This window comes from Emys orbicularis, chromosome 2 (genome assembly GCF_028017835.1).
Source record: "Emys orbicularis isolate rEmyOrb1 chromosome 2, rEmyOrb1.hap1, whole genome shotgun sequence".
Taxonomy (NCBI): Eukaryota; Metazoa; Chordata; order Testudines; family Emydidae; genus Emys; species Emys orbicularis.
The window spans coordinates 261,866,582-261,883,021 of NC_088684.1; the positions used below are offsets into that span (position 1 = coordinate 261,866,582).

Sequence of the window (16,440 nt, forward strand, 5' to 3'; positions counted from 1 at the left end):
AAATCACCTCTTTGATATCAGGATTTAGACCAAGAACTATCTATGGTCACAGGAACATCCCTTACCACAGGGATTATCTACATATATACTATTAGTTCAATGAAAAATCACTTTTAAGTCTACAAATAAAGTTGCACTTTGGAATTGTGTTGTATCTTTCTTCTGGTATCCTTGTAACAAGTTAGGTTGCTAGGAAAAACCACATGAATTTAAATGGAGAAACCAGAAAATTCAAATGTTAAAATATTTACTTATTTACAGCTGTGTAAGTAAAAAAACATAGCTACATATAATTACATAAATAATAGAAACAAACTTTCTTTAAACCACATTTTTACAAACATCTACATTATGGAGGATTTTATAATTATATTTTACACTTAAACATGAAATGAGGAGAAAAAAGGTTTAGAATATAGTGAGAAGTGCTAACAGGAACCATGCACAGGTGTCAAGAGAATAAGCTAAAATTTTGCAGAGAGAGATTTCCCTGGTAGGATAATATTTACTTATCAAGAAATTACTTTTTCACACTTTGTATCTTCTCTAGCAATGCCCCATGTTAATGAGACCTCCATGCTGCATTCTCTCCTATTTGCAAGTTATATGGAATTCCCCCTTGTACTGGTTCTAGTTCAATCCCCCAGAGAATATTACACAATTTCAGCAGTAAAGCAGACAGACATGAGGGTAAATTAGCAATTAGATCATGAAAAACAGGCAGCATAAAACAGCTATTGCTAATCTGCATGAGATGCATTTACTCAATTACGTAGATAGAAATGTTATTATGAACTCAGTAGTCCACTGATGGTCTTTAAAATTAAGAAGGAAAGGGACAATTGAAATGCACATTTGGGGATTTTAAACCTTTATATACTAATTCTGAAGTATACAATGAATTTAACAACTTTAAAAGATTTTTTGTTTTGCATGTAACCATTGGAGAATTCTTATTACATAACATATTCTGACTTCAGTAACATACTGGATATGTCTATGCTCTGTAATGTTATGTGTCTATACTCCTGAATGTTGTAAACCTTCAACACATTCATTTATTTTTAAAATATAAGATGGACAACACATGGTTAGCCAGTAACAGCAGTGTTCAGTATCATTGGCCCAATTAAGGTTGTGTCAAATTCCACCACAAACTCTACTAATCTCAGTTTCATAACTAATACCCTTGCCTCTCTCTGCACTCCCAGAACTCAGGAGAAAAATGCTGAAAAAACGTTTATTCGCCATTTGTAAAATAATAAACACACAGGATCACTAACCACTATAATTTTAATGTTTTCTTACTTGAATTTGCCCTTCTAGCACCATAAACTAGTCCTTTTAACAAAATATTAAAAGTTGTTAATTGATATGCTCTAGGTCATCATTCAAATGAAACAAAATGACAATAGTCTAATATCATAACGTTACTGATAAACACTGATTGCAGTGTTCACATTTTCATACTACCATTTGCTAGATGAAGTATATAGCTGGCCAACTTTGTGGCTGGCACCCTATAATTACTGAACAGCAGAATGATCTTTACACTCCAGGCTTTGGGGAGATGGTACCAAATTATGCTGAGTCATCTCTGCTGATTTTACTAAACTCAGACCATGGGCAAATGGGACTGTACTATACATTTCTATGGGTTTTCCCTATGTGTACTCTATACCCCACAATGGTTACTAGCTTTTAGTACACATGCCAAAATACAAAAATGCATAGAGAAGCATTATACTCAATTCAAACAAACACACATTTTAGCTTATTTTGAAAACAAGTTTTAAAAGTTTGGTTATGATCAAAAAAGGAATTAGAAAAGGGAATATCACCCAGTCTCAATATTAAAATATGCATGCTAGTTATTTATTGCTTTCACCTTGAATTTAGAGAGCAGAGAGATCTAGTACCCTAAGGTTCCAATTTCAACGGTGTCACAACTCTGCACCCAAAGTTTGCATCTACGTTTTTTAGGTGCAAGTAACTGTGGATGCATTTTATAGCACACAGAAATCAACCCCATATGCACTATAAAATATACCTGCAATTATATGCAGACACAATAATACACACAGGCTCACAACCTGAGGCCACTTCTGAAAACAACATACCTTAACATAAACAAAGTCTTTACTTTTGAGTTTCTTTGCCTATACTGTTAAATAACATTTATTTCAATTTACATTTTATTAGATACAACCTTTTTAATAAACCTATAAAAAATTATCCAACTCAGAAGTACTTTTGGTACAAGAGCAAAACTATTTTCCAAATTACTGGAATTCAGCAGTTATTTGTTTTATACAGTGCACAAATATTTGATTCTGACTAATCACATAGTTATGTTTATACACGGACATACCTGTATCCAATTTAAATGAGAGCACAGGTTATTAAGTGAAATTCAAAAAAGTCATATCACAGAAGTCTCTTTCACTAACAGACAGCAAAAATAACTTGCAAAACAAATTTCAGAACAATGAAAGCATATTTTCCCATTCATCTTCTATAGTACGTATCTTATAATAAATTACATTGATTGTGTATTAAGACAGTATTAAAAACTCACTCGGAAGTGTTTCAAGTTCAGCTCTAGCCAGGGCATCTTCTCTCGCCTTCATTTTTGTTTCTTTATATTCTACATATAATTGTCTGGCATCCTTTAAGAAAATGTTGCAATGATATTAGCATCCTTTATATAAACAAGTTTGTTACAATGGCACTGTTTTAAATTATTTCACTTTAGATTAATTCTTTAAAAAAAGCAAATGAAATATATTCACTCATTCCACTTGAGAGACAGCAATTTTCAAGTTACAGGAATGACTTGCCTTGAACATAGAAATTCTGTGTTAAGTCCATATTTAACAATGCGAGGTTAAAGTTTACTACACACATACAACTTAAAAAGAACAGAAAAAAAAAAAACCCCATCTTCTAAAGGGTATTTTAATGGTCCTGTACATGAGAAGTCAATGCATCCCTAATTAGCTCTTTAAGAGGCCATACACCCATTTTGCTCACCCCAACAATCTGGAAGTTCAAGCAGCAAGAAGTTCATCACTACACAGATATTTGAAAATAAATGTTTTAATTAAAGCTGCCATTTCTTTTTCTACTGCAGGGCAGTGGACATCTTGCTGTAAAATCATTTATGATGTCAGCAAATATGAGATCCAATATAGAAGACCTTACCAAAAAAACCCTTTTTAATAATACTTTAAAAATTGTGAAAAAGGCATCAACAGTTCAGCATAAATATCAAACATTAAACATCTTTATGGTTTTCACTATCTTTATTGCTAGAAACCAGTTTATCAGATTTACATTAGAAACTCATAGCACTTGTAAGAATAAGATTTGTGACAAGACAGCTATGGACAGAAATATCCTCAGGAATAATAATCTTCAAATAGATTTAAATTAATTCATGATGAGAAAGGCTGTCTATTTTAGCTTTTAAGATTTCCAGATTGAGATAAGCAAGGGAGAGTTTTCCTGCAATGATGGCCAGTTAATGGAATTAAAGTTGCATTCCTATTTATGCACTAAGTAAATCTGCATTCAACCAGTAACAAGGACTAAAATAGAGAAGTGTTGAAATGGAAGTTGTTGCAACTGCATTTATTAACTTTAGACATGCACAACATTCCTTCTATTACATCAAAATTAGTTACATTAAGTAAACTGAATTTTACTTGGGTTATTGCATAAAAAATAACAATTATACCTTTATTAACCTATTAATACCAAAATGAACTAATTATTTCTTCCTTTATACGTTAGCAATCAGTTTTTCAGTTTCTTTTTGTAAACATTCTCACTATTTGATTTTGGCTATTTCTGTACCAAGAAATAGCTTTAAAATATTTTTTTTAAGTTTATTTGCATTGTGGCGGCATAGACTTCATCAGAAAATTGTTTTATTAGCAATAAAAACAATTTTAATAAAATAGCGACTAAAAACTGTGTTAAGCAGTCATTTTCTGTTTGCACCCTACATTCCCACTGTTGGCAGCTATACAAAAAAAATGTTGTCCACCACACAGATGCTACATGCAATCAATTATTATTATATGCATTGTGTTAGCACCTAGAGGCCCCAACCCATCAATCAAGCTTACACACTGTACACACACATAATGAAAAGATGGTCCGTGCGGCAAAGAGTTTACAATCTTGGGTCACGATAAAAAAAAAAAAATCCACCCAAAATATTTAAAAACAACAACAACTTATGCTTGTCTTTTATGCACTGTGAGGAATCCCCATTATATGCAATTGGACTACTCAGAGGGCTGGATTCTCATCTGCATTGCAGTTTAGACACTTATGTTTTGGTGCCGTCCAGCCCTGCTACATGTGAGAGCTGCTGCAGAGTGAGGGGGAATCAGGAACGAGAGGGCTATGTCACCCCTGACAGTTTTATGCCAGAAGAGATATCCCTCTGTGCAGCAGATATACTCCACTGGGTATTTCCATTTTGCATTATTAGGACATAGTGTACCAGAGAATGTGGTCTGAAGTGCACAATTTAAGCACATGCTTCAATCTTCATAGGATAAGGGCCTGTACATGTGTGTATGCATGTGATACAGGATGGCTATCATTTACAGCAGGCATCTTGAACAAGATAGCAACTCCTTTAAAAGAGTAAAGGGACTTACTAATTTTTCAGTGATTTGGTGTAGAAAATAGGATCTATACTGTTTTTATCTCTTCAGTTAAAACTGAAATTTGGAATCCTCACTTACACACAAGAAGTTTTCCTTGTATTTATGTGGTTATTTATACCTTTAACCAGAATAATCACCAAAAATAAAACTCTTAAACTTCCTCTGCTATGAATTTTGGAGAAATTCAGATTACATTAAGTACATAGATTTTTGGCTTACAGATATCCCAAGGATGCTTTTGTTTAAAGCTATGATTTTAAAGAGGATACAGTCATCCCGCATTTCTGATTTAGCACTGAAAACCAATATTTGATGCTAAATTCTGGTGCAAAATCCATTATTGCTTATGGGACCCCCAGACAGCAGGCACTAGGGGGTAACTGTCAATCTCTCTAGTGTGTCAATCATGGAACAATTGGAACAGCGGCTCAGATGAAAATGAGAGACAAGAGCAGAAAAACAAAGAAAACTAGTCAGAAGCAGATAAAGCAACAGCAATACTAAATTTGATGTATCTATATAAAGTGGGTGATCAGTGCAGTTAAAGCATTGCTCAGGTTAAAAGATATCAAACAAGTACTGGACTGTATGTATATTATTTCATTAAATACAATGTATTTTTGTATGATCAGAATATCAGCATAATGTGAAAAAAAAAAAAGAACATGCATAGATCTGTGCAAAAGGACAGAAATCAGAAAAATAACTCATTAAAAATATTTATAGGGCTAGTTCTGCCCTCAAAATGTGAGCATTTGGCTCTCCAGGTTCAGTAAGAGCTAAAAAGATGACTCTGAGGGCAAAATTTGCCTATGTATGTCTATATATGGCCCAAAAAAGTTAGTGAAATTGAAAATGAAACTGGAAAAAATGTAGACTTACAAAAAGGTTTAGAAATAGGGAGACTCACTAGGAAAAAAATTAAAAGGGAGAACAAATTATACCAAGTAATTTACTTAACAGTAGCTTTTTCTATAACTTTGTAATCATACCAGACACTTATGTTTGAATACAAGTTCTCTCCCTCATCAACATATTTTTGCTACTGCCCAATCCTGCAGTGAACTTTTTGCCATATATCTTTAGTTATGGTTGAAATGTAATTTCCATTATAAATCCTCATGTTCCGGCTCTTAGTTTTCCAAGATGTTTATGGGTTCAATTTTATCATACTATGATCATTTTCAGGCCAACTGATGGGGATTATTCTACACAATTTTGAAAATATAAATATAAAAAATACAATTTGCCTACCCCCAATTTAGATAAATCAGGCTTCTAAGCACATTTTTGACCAGACACTTTCTTTTGCATTCCAGTAGTTCAAAATATATCTACACCTACATTTCATACCTGTTATGTACTCAGTCCTCTTAAAGAATTAAAGAGCAGCCTAAGCAACAAAATTTGGATCTGGATCAAAGCCCAAATTTCTAAAGAAAAACAAGCAGTTTGGAAATGTTCTGCCTACCAGGAACAGTTTGGGTACACCTTAATAGGAACAAGTGTTTTCCTCCTGTTTGAAGGAATTTGCTTGAGAAATAGAAGCATTTGAAAAGAATACCAAGATAGTTAAGGAAAGTGTAATATATTACTATGTATCAAAGTCGTGACATGTAGGCTCCCAGCTATGCTGTGTGTGTTGTTTCATGTATAAACACATGTACAGTTTTACAGATACATACATAGCAACTTTGATTTGATTGGCTGATCTTTCAAACAAGTGCATTAAAGAAAAGTTATTAGACCATTAATCTGTCAGTTTTACGTTTTAAAAATCCAAGAAACTTCAAGGCAAAAATAGTTTAATGCAACATAATGGTCCACATTTTATCACACAGAAGCACGGATATATGAAGTTAAGGTTTTCACAGCTCTGCCACACTATATACAGTGTTGCCAGCTATCAGTAAATTTACAGATCGGATGAACGGAATGTCATTTACAAAATGTGCTCAGTGCTGTGGTGCCAGGTACCATAAAAGTTCTTGATAGAGAAGGGCAACAAAATTAATCCTCACTTAATTATTATTTTTTTAAATAAAGAAAAACTACCATTTTGTTTATGGTGGAGTTTTTCTGATGCTTGGATTGATATACGGAATTGGGGATTTCAATTAGTTGCTTTTACCAGTCTTTGCTGTTTTGGTTCTCTTCACCTAGCCCTCGTTGGTCTCCCCTCATTTCCCTCACAAGGAGGGCAGACCAGAGAAAACAACACAAGGGCTGGAAAAGGGGAGACTTGCCTCATAGAACCAGGTGTGATCCCAGGCACATTTCATGATAAAATCAGACTTTCCCTTGCTCTGATCCGTGTAAGTGGATACAGCCCTTTTTTTTAAATTTAAGGATGATTGGTCTGAAAATACTGTTGGTCCAGCACTTCACCACTCTCACAGACTAGCAACCCAACTGGACATATGTAACTAAACCATTAAACTGTGTTTTCTGTATATCAATATTGTTGTTAACTAAATATGCAAATTGTAAAGGAAGTGTAATATTTATGTATAGTACCTTAAATGGTCATCTCCGTATTTTTGGATGGTTAGAGTTGTTTGGTTTTTTAATTGTAATATTCTTATGTAGTTTGTATGAGAGTTATAACAATCCCGGAAACAATCCTAAGTATATAGTAATCAATTTTTTGTGTGTGAGAATATGAAGAAAGGGTCAAGTTAGAGCTACTTGAAAAAACAACCTTGGATTTGCCCATTTTTGTATAATTACCACCACCAATCATCATGTGGCAAAAACGCTCTTTCATTGCATTAAATAATCCTGACATCAGTGTATTGTCAAGGTAACAAATGGGATGTCAAAAAATTAGATCTACATGATCAAAAACGAAAAAACAAGCTAACTTAGGCCAGGTCTACACTACAAACTAACATCGGTATAACTATGTCACTTGGGGTGTAAAAAATCCACACCCCCAAGCAATATACTTATACTGACCTAACCCCCAGTAGACAGAGCTATGTCGACCGGGGGAGGTGCTTCACCCATCAACATTGCTACTGCCTCTCACGGAGGTTGGTTAACTATGCCGACGGGAGAAGCTCTCCCATTAGTGAAGTAGCATCTTCACTACAGTGCTACAGCAGTGCAGCTGCGCCGCTTCAGCACTACGTGTAGACAAGCCTGAAGAGAAAAAACTCTTATGTACCAGTTTGCCTTTAAACAAACATTGCATAAAATGATAGAAGTCAAAATGGATGTTTTAACCTTCAGACAACCTTGCGGACAAGGTTGTCTGTAAACTGCAGACAAGTATCTTCTTTTTAATGAGTCTCTTCCCTCCTATAACTTTTATTCCACCACCAATTACCTTCTGCTCCTTCCCCAAAGTATAAGCCACTTAGGCCTGGTCCCCACTAAGCCCCCACTTCGGACTAAGGTACGCAAATTCAGCTACGTTAATAACATAGCTGAATTCGAAGTACCTTAGTCCGAACTTACCCCCGTCGATGCCGCGTACTCCTCTCGCTGAGCTGGAGTACCGGCGTCAACGGCGAGCACTTCCGGGATCGATCCCAGAACATCGACTGCCTGCCGCCGGACCCTCCGGTAAGTGTAGACGTACCCTTATTTCCTCTAGTGAATATCGCAGGCTATCCACCAAATTATTCTTGCTCACCTTCCACAGTCCCTGGTTTACCCCCAGCCCTCCTTTTGCCTGCCACCTTCTGAGCCACTTAATCTCTGCCTTGAACTCCAACTGCAACCTAACCCTCCACTGCCGGTTCCCCTAAAAGGATGAAATTGGTTCCAGGTAGGCCCAAATTCACTAGTGTGCACTCAATACCAGGGCAGCACTGAGAACCTGTGCACCAGGTTACACCACCACTCACTCAAATTTTTCCTACAGAGGGGCAGCTGAGAATCATAGAATATCAGGGTTGGAAGGGACCTCAGGAGGTCATCTAGTCCAACCCCCTGCTCAAAGCAGGACCAATCCCCAGACAGATTTTTGCCCCAGATCCCTAAATGGCCCCCTCAAGGATTGAACTCACAACCCTGGGTTTAGCAGGCCAATGTTCAAACCACTGAGCTATCCCTTCCCCCTAAAGTGTGGGGCCATGTAAGTGCATGGCAGGCACTGGAAATGAGCAGAGCTGTGGAGCTGGGATTGGGAGGTGCGACGCTACCCTAGGAAAAGAGCAGAATGCAGAGTGCAGAGCTGCAGGGCACCAGTGAGTGTCCTGGAAGGTCATGGGGGTGAGGTGCTGGGGCTAATTGTTGATAGCCTATGTGCTGGATGAGAAGTGTTGGGGAGCTGCAGAGTGAGGGGCTGAGGGGGAGTTGGCAATGCTGGGGGTCAGTGAGCTTGGGAGCTGGGATGTTGGGGACTGCCGGTGAATGTAAATTGTTGGGGTTTGCAGTGAGCAAAATGCATGTAAAGGCTCCTGGGATGTGAATGGGGTATATATGGGATAGAAGAGGCATTTGAAAGTCTGTGTGAGGTGGGTTATTTATGTGGCAGAGGCACTTTAAGTAAGGTGTAGATCCCGCAATTTCCATAGTGCACAGGGCCCCAAAATTCTTTAGTCTGGGCCTGGTTTCGGGCAGGGTAAATGGGCACCCATTCTGCCCCACATCCTGCCCTATCCTATCTTGCAGAAGCTAGGAACTCTTCTTCTTACTAAGTGCAGTGCTCCAGTACTGGTCATCCTAAAATCCTGGAAAACTAGGTAGCTCCTGGTTGTCATCCCCCTATGAATTAAATAGTTTTCTATGGGTTAAATCTTGTGCTTCAAAGTTTCCTCTATAAAAGTCCCTCTTTTTATATATTCTATTTAAATATTACAGATATAATATCAAATATATCACACTAAAATATGAAGTAAAATGTAATAAACAAACATATATGGAAAAGTTTGATTAGATCACAAAACAAAGGAAACATAAAAATGGCCTTGCCAAAGATGAAATGCTTTTGGTAGAGGTTTTTGAGATCAATGAGATACTGCCAACCTGTTCTGGGAAGAATTGGACCATCTTTAAAAAGCTGTTTAAATGCAGTGAAAAATTTCTCCTGGATTTTTCTTTTAATTCAACACTGCATTAAACATTAAAAATTAAACATCTCTTGCTCACTGCTTTGAATCTAGTCCAGGCTAGTAACTAAGTGTAATTAACTATCATACATGGTCTACATAAAATAAATTAGTGGCCATTTTTATTCTGTCTACTAGAAAATGGACTAAAGGTTTGTATCCCAAAAGTCACCGTCATAATTGGAAACCTTGTTGACAATCTCAATAGGTTACACTTGGCGCAAATATGAATAGAGACTGAAGGGCTCCTCACCATTGGAGAATCACTAGAAGATTTTCCAACAACCTATTGATGGAAATATGCAGTGAAGCTTGTATCATTATTCTGCAGATAATAGGAGAATTTCATTTTCTTAACAAGAGTCCATTTCTGGAGGAACCAGACAAAAATGCTTCCTGCTTCATTACAGCAAGGCCAGCAGTGACATGACAATTTAACTAACAAAAATGTTTCCTAGGGCTGTGCTGGCATAAATAGAGTTAGTACAAAATGAAGACCAACACACTAATTTTTAAGTTTCCACTACAAGTAACATGGAAGAAGGGAAAAGAATACTTGCTTAAAAAAAGAAGAAGAAAGTAGCTTAATAGAGAACACTTTTATTTTCAGTTATCTATAAGCAACAATGAGAATAAAGAGTAGTTAGCAAGGACCTTTAGGAAATAGCAAAACAGTTTCCTCAAGTTGTATGTCTTCATCTACGGACAGAAACCCTCAGTCACCTTTTTGTTAAAAACCAGTCTATTCACAGATAAGTCTGCTTTTGTCCCACACAAAGATAATTAAAATCTGTAATTAACACAAGTCTGTGCTCTGAATTACACTCTTGATTTGGACTGCGACACACACACTATTAAACAGTTTCATTCCTTTGTTACAAGCTTGACTTTTCAATCCCTAGATTGTGTGGGGGGGGGGGGGGGAGGGGGGGAGGGAAGAAGAGAGGGATAGTTTTGTTTTTGTTGATTTTTAAGAGAAAAAAATAAGCCACCTACAGCCTTCCTTCATTCCTCTTCATTCACCTGAAAGAGTAAACAAAAATGGGCCTAACAACAACATGTATCCTATTTATTGTACTCTGTGCCTACAGTACAAATCATACATTTAATTACAGTACAAATTACACTGAACAATACAAGTTAATGTTTAAGTGTTTCACACTACATTCACAAAAAAGCAACACCCAGATTTGGCCTGGACTATCAACGTTGTTACATCACTTCTTTCAACAAGCTCCCTTCCTACAAGAATTTTTTAAATTTACTTTGTTTTCTTCACTTTCTCCGCCCCTAAATTTAACTAACCTCACAGGCACAACTATGAAAATCCATCTTGTTCCTCTTCCTCCTCTTGATTCATGCTCCCAAATAATTAAAAATAAAAGCTTCCTTATATAATTCAGTTTTCAAAGTTCTACATTTTTCTCACACCTTTCCTATTTTTCTTTCAACTCCATCATGCAAAAAGCAGAGCAAGATAAAATGACATAGGCCATTCCGAGGACATGCAAACAAAGCATTTTTCTCAAGTAAAGGCCCACCTTAATTATTTTAAGTGCCTCCTTCTCTGATTTGATATTTTTGAGGGGGGAAAGGGGAGGAAGACATTCAGTTGGATAAATGAGAATTAGACATGTGTAGCATCTCTGCAATCTGAATCATCTAAGTGGATAGAATGGTGGCAAGTAGGACATTAACATGCCCTATCATCTCATAAGTAAATATTTTTTAGAGCAAATACTAGATTGAAACTATTTTGCAACATTAATTATAATCTTGCTTTCACTTAAAAAAAAAAAAAAAAAAAAAAAAAAAAAAAAGCCTCTTTTGGGGATGAAGCTTTCTGGTATCAAGCAAAAAGTGATATATTTTTTAAGTTTGAGGAAAATCTGTTCAGCTAGTTGTAATATGTAAGGCTTAAGGGTGAAGATAGTGAGTGGCATGGGCAAACTTTTGCCACTAAGATATTGCTACAGCTTTCTCTCCTACGCACACTTCATTCAAATAGGGATGGAGCTTTTAAACTTAGCCTATAAATATTATTAATTATGGAATATCACTGGCCACTTTTGAGAATAGTTTGTTGGATAATAAAGTTACATGATTGAAGATTGATTGAAGAAAAGTAACTTGGGTATGCTCAATAGGCATCTACGATTTTTTTAGCATAGTCTAATGACACAATACACCATGATTGCTCCTAGAAAAAGAAGGATTGGAGAAATTGTAAATGAAGAAAATAATCAAAACGATTATTAACCAATACAGGAAATTGTCAACAAATAGCAGCAACAATTTGTGAATTCACTCCTCCCCCATTCCTCGTTTTGGTGAACGAGTTGAACTTAAAAGCCCAACTGTGACCGGGAAGTGATCATTATTTTCTTTAAAACAAGAAAATTAACTAAAAACTACTTTAGTACAATATCAAGACTACACCATTAATTTTTAAAAAAATAAGGTAATACAAGCAGTTAAGATGTCTACAACTAACATTCAAGAGAAGTTATCCTTGAAAAAGTCACTAAAAAGGTCAATCCTGAGAAACATGTTTATTGTCTCTGTGACTTCCTTAGTAAGTTTATTCTGCTAACAGATAAAACAATTTGTTGTTTTGCTTTCTTGCTTGTTTAATATGCCACTCCTGTAAAGTCAACTGCATGGAAGTGAAACCTAGGTTTCATCTGCATGGAAACAGTTCCAGCAGTGGTGCCTTAGTTAATAATTATGTTAGTGATGTGTAAGCCAAAATCTAACCCTGCTTGCTTTCCCTGATTCATAGCAACTCTACAGTATTAATAAGAGAAACAAATAATAATAATAATAATAATAATAATAATAATAATAATAATAATAATAAAAATGCAACCATCTTATTTTTTAATCACTAAAGCAGATATGACCAAAACCACAGGGTGTAAAAATCTGTTATGTAAGAAGATATTTTTTCTCTAGACACTTTCCTGACTATAATGACACTAAGTTGGTGATGTTACATAATTTGTGTATCTTACAATATGCCTTTAACAAATAAATCTATTGTTATACACTTAACGTAGAAGAAAATTCTATAGTCAGACAGGCTGAACAAATTTAAGTTCCTATGCTAATGTTAATTTTTGCTTTTCCTGATTTTTCCCCTCCTCCAAAGTACTAACTGTACAACCTTATCCTTCCACTGACAGATTTTTGCATATGAATAATTTTTTAAAAACCTTCTCAGTCATTAAAAAAAATTAGTGGATTAATTTGAGGAAAAGGTGGATATCATTTGCCAGTGAAAAGGGTAAAATTAAAATTACTCCATGTAAAAAAAAAACACCCTCAATTTATTTCCCTGTTTCCTATTAAATTTGAACTGGATATTAATGTACAATATATTACACAAATACTGTATATTTTATATACATTTAAGCTATAATTAAATGTTACCATTTACAGTTTATTTCCACACACTGCTTCTTCTCCTAAAATACATGTAATTTTCACCCTCCTTTTCTATTTATTCTTGAACAGTTCTTAAAGTCTTGCCTGTTTATAAATCAGAGTGCAGATTGAGAGAACTACAATTAGAATTGTAGGATATATTAAACAAAAGACTCATTTTACAAATATATATTCACATTTAGATGAACTTTTAAATAATACCCTTAAAATAATAATTTATCTGTATAAGAAAAATACTTCTGATGACAGAAAAATCATGTGAACAAGCCACACTGTGTGTGATCACAGCATAATGAAACCAGCAAAATAATCCCATAAAAAAGTGGGGTGCAAATTGTATTTTTACCTGCAACAGCTGAGGTAATGATTTTACAGTAAGACAGAACCAAATTCCCAGCTTGCACGGAAGCAAATCACGCCACTGTGGTTTTTCCAATGATCTACATCAAAGTAAAATTATTTTAAATATTAAAAATACATTTTCATTCTCATTACACAATATACCTGTTTACAAAAGTCAGCAAACTCTCCTACAGCCTCAAACTAGAAATGTAAAATTCAAAATGCTTATTAATCCATTTTGAAAGTGCATAAACATTAATACAAAATATACATTATGAATATTGAAGCCATTAAAAAGCATATAACAAACCAAAGAATCAAGACTAGATTTAGACAATGTGCTTCTATTAATTGTTATATTTTTAATCTTCTTTTAACAGGACTTTTCTTCATTTACACAAAAATAAATTCCTAAGACTTAAGTGATCATTTCAGCTAAAAAAGACTAACCATCACCAAAGTGTTCACAAGCGCTGACAACTAGATATGAAGACGGTAGCATAAATAAACCAATACATAAAAATTAATGTCATTTGCAGTTCACTGAAGCATTACTCACTGATGTCATCAGAATAGAAGACAGGCAGAATAGTCTCTGATCTCCATCCTGCATTGATCCAGTTCATGCCCCTGCTGTGTGAACTATTTAAACCCTTTATTTCTTTCTATAAATCAATAGAAGAAATGGTGGTATCTTTTGGAGTATACTGGATGTCACTTCCCTATGTTGTTTCTTAACTAAACAGCAGTGTCAGAGTCCTTTACTAATGCTTTTGTTTCTACGTGAATCAAACAACATTCAAGAACCTCCAAAATTTCAGCACTTACCAGAGAAATACGTTAAAGACTCAGTAATGGTGAACTTGTTAGTTTACATTTTTAACCTAATTTAAATCTTCAGTAGAAAAGCTTGTAATAAACTTCTTGCAAAAATTATTTTATAAACCAGAAGCACCCTTCTGCAAATAAACTATACTTTATACATTCTTTGCTTTACAATTACTTTTGATCTTCCACATAGCCACATTTCATATTACAAACCCACACCAATGCCTCCCTGAATATTTATAAACAGCAATCAGAGTACACATTGCCAGCCTTGCAACATTCTCATAAATTTAAGAGATTATCTTTCGGTGTGGACACACCACATACAAGCATACAGGCTGTGTGTGTAAAATATTTGATCAATTTCTTTAATAGCTGAAGTGGACCTTTGACAAAATCATTTAAATATGAAAATACACTAGTAACTGTTCCCACCTTTCGTTTTTGTCAGCAGTCCCAAGTTTTACTTCATCTGTACTCCTGCCTCCTGTCTTTTTCTTCTTATCTCTCTTTTTTTTGCTAAGCAGTTCATCCTTAATGTAGAAAGAATTATGATTACAATTATCATTAACATGTACTCTATGAATGTTACTGGAACTCTTCTGTGAAGGATAAACATTAGAGTAGCATTTATGCAAATATATCTAGGGTCCTACATGATTAAGTAAAATCATCTATCTTTAACAATAACTGTTGCCATGGCATCCAGTCCTTAAACACACATGAAGTCCAGCTCTGTCAGTCATGTGTATCTCCATAGCAATCAAAGTTTTCTAAGAAGAGAAAGCATTCAACTTGCCTCCTTTCTCATTCATCAACTTTAATAATGTAGCTTGGAAAATAAAAAGTAAATAGATGCTAATGTGTGAATACTGTTGAATTTGTGTTTGTTTTTTTAAGAGTATAAACAAAAATTAATTGCTTTTTATGTTATGTTTGCTTGTACCATCAACTTAAAGCTTCCAAAGACATATAGGGGTGGGGGGCGGGGGAGAATAAATACTAAAAAATGCTTTAGCTTTGACTGCTTATCTAATGGACCAGAGAACATTTATCAGGTTTTATTTTGGAAAAAACCTCCAGTAAGAACAGGAAAAGCCAAAGTGAGTATGAATTCTGAAAATCAAGACCAGAGACACCCAACACTTGTGAAGACCAAAAGCATGACCATGGAAAGACATGTTTCTGCTTCAACAGATGGTAGAGAAGGTGTCTGCTGTCTTTCTTTCCTCTGATAACTAGAAAAAAAACCCTCTTGTTCACGAATTGTCATCAGCGACCGTATAAGAAATTAAAATTTTACGTTACATTCATATAAAAATTATTTCATTTTGACTTTTGAATCTAGAACATATAGAACATATAAAACATACAACTAAATAATAAAATATTTGCTACTAATACAACTAACCATTTAAAATACCAGAAAACTAATTTCAATGGAAAAAGGACATATTGTAAAAATCCCTATTATTTGGAAACTTTTGCAAGAATTTCAGATACACTAATGATTGTAGTGCATTTGATTTATTACCAATACTTACCAGCTGTTTTTCCAGGTAGATTGACCAAACCACAGCATAATGACCCACTGTGAGAATAATGAACAAGAGTAATGCCAGCTCAGCATTGCTCATTTTTCTCACCCGCCTGTAGTAGAATACAGGCTGTCGCCAGTCTGGTAGTCCATTGATCAGAATATCATCATACCTACAGTAGCAAATATAACAGGCTTTCATGGAGAGTTTAAAATGAAATAAACCAACTCACTTCATGTTAAAGACAGAAATTACCACAACACCACAAAATAAAATAAAATAATAAAAATAATGTAACTTTTTTGAAATACCAGGGGACAGACAGAGTTCAGAGCAGTATGATGTGGAAATGCTTCCCATCTCTTGCAGAAAAGGTGGTAAACTCTACTATTCCTACAGCACCCCCATCTGATTTTCTTATGAATCAGGACTTGCTGTAGAATGGGATATATGTTCTGCATGCCTATTAATCAATGGTCAGGTCCCCAGGATGTAAGTGAACAACAAGAGAAATAACTGAAATGTGAGAACACAAGAAAC

General features: G+C 35.0%; 1 protein-coding gene across 1 annotated transcript in view; it reads right to left on the reverse strand.

The window, feature by feature from the left end:
* Positions 1–16,440, reverse strand: part of DNAJC1 (DnaJ heat shock protein family (Hsp40) member C1) — a 193,245-nt gene that overhangs the window by 96,176 nt on the left and 80,629 nt on the right. The window contains exons 4-7 of the mRNA XM_065399151.1: positions 15,907–16,072; positions 14,798–14,895; positions 13,539–13,632; positions 2,579–2,669 (exon numbers count right to left, since the gene is read on the reverse strand). Coding sequence (XP_065255223.1) covers positions 2,579–2,669; positions 13,539–13,632; positions 14,798–14,895; positions 15,907–16,072 — 449 coding nt within the window. The remainder of the gene's footprint in view (positions 1–2,578; positions 2,670–13,538; positions 13,633–14,797; positions 14,896–15,906; positions 16,073–16,440) is intronic.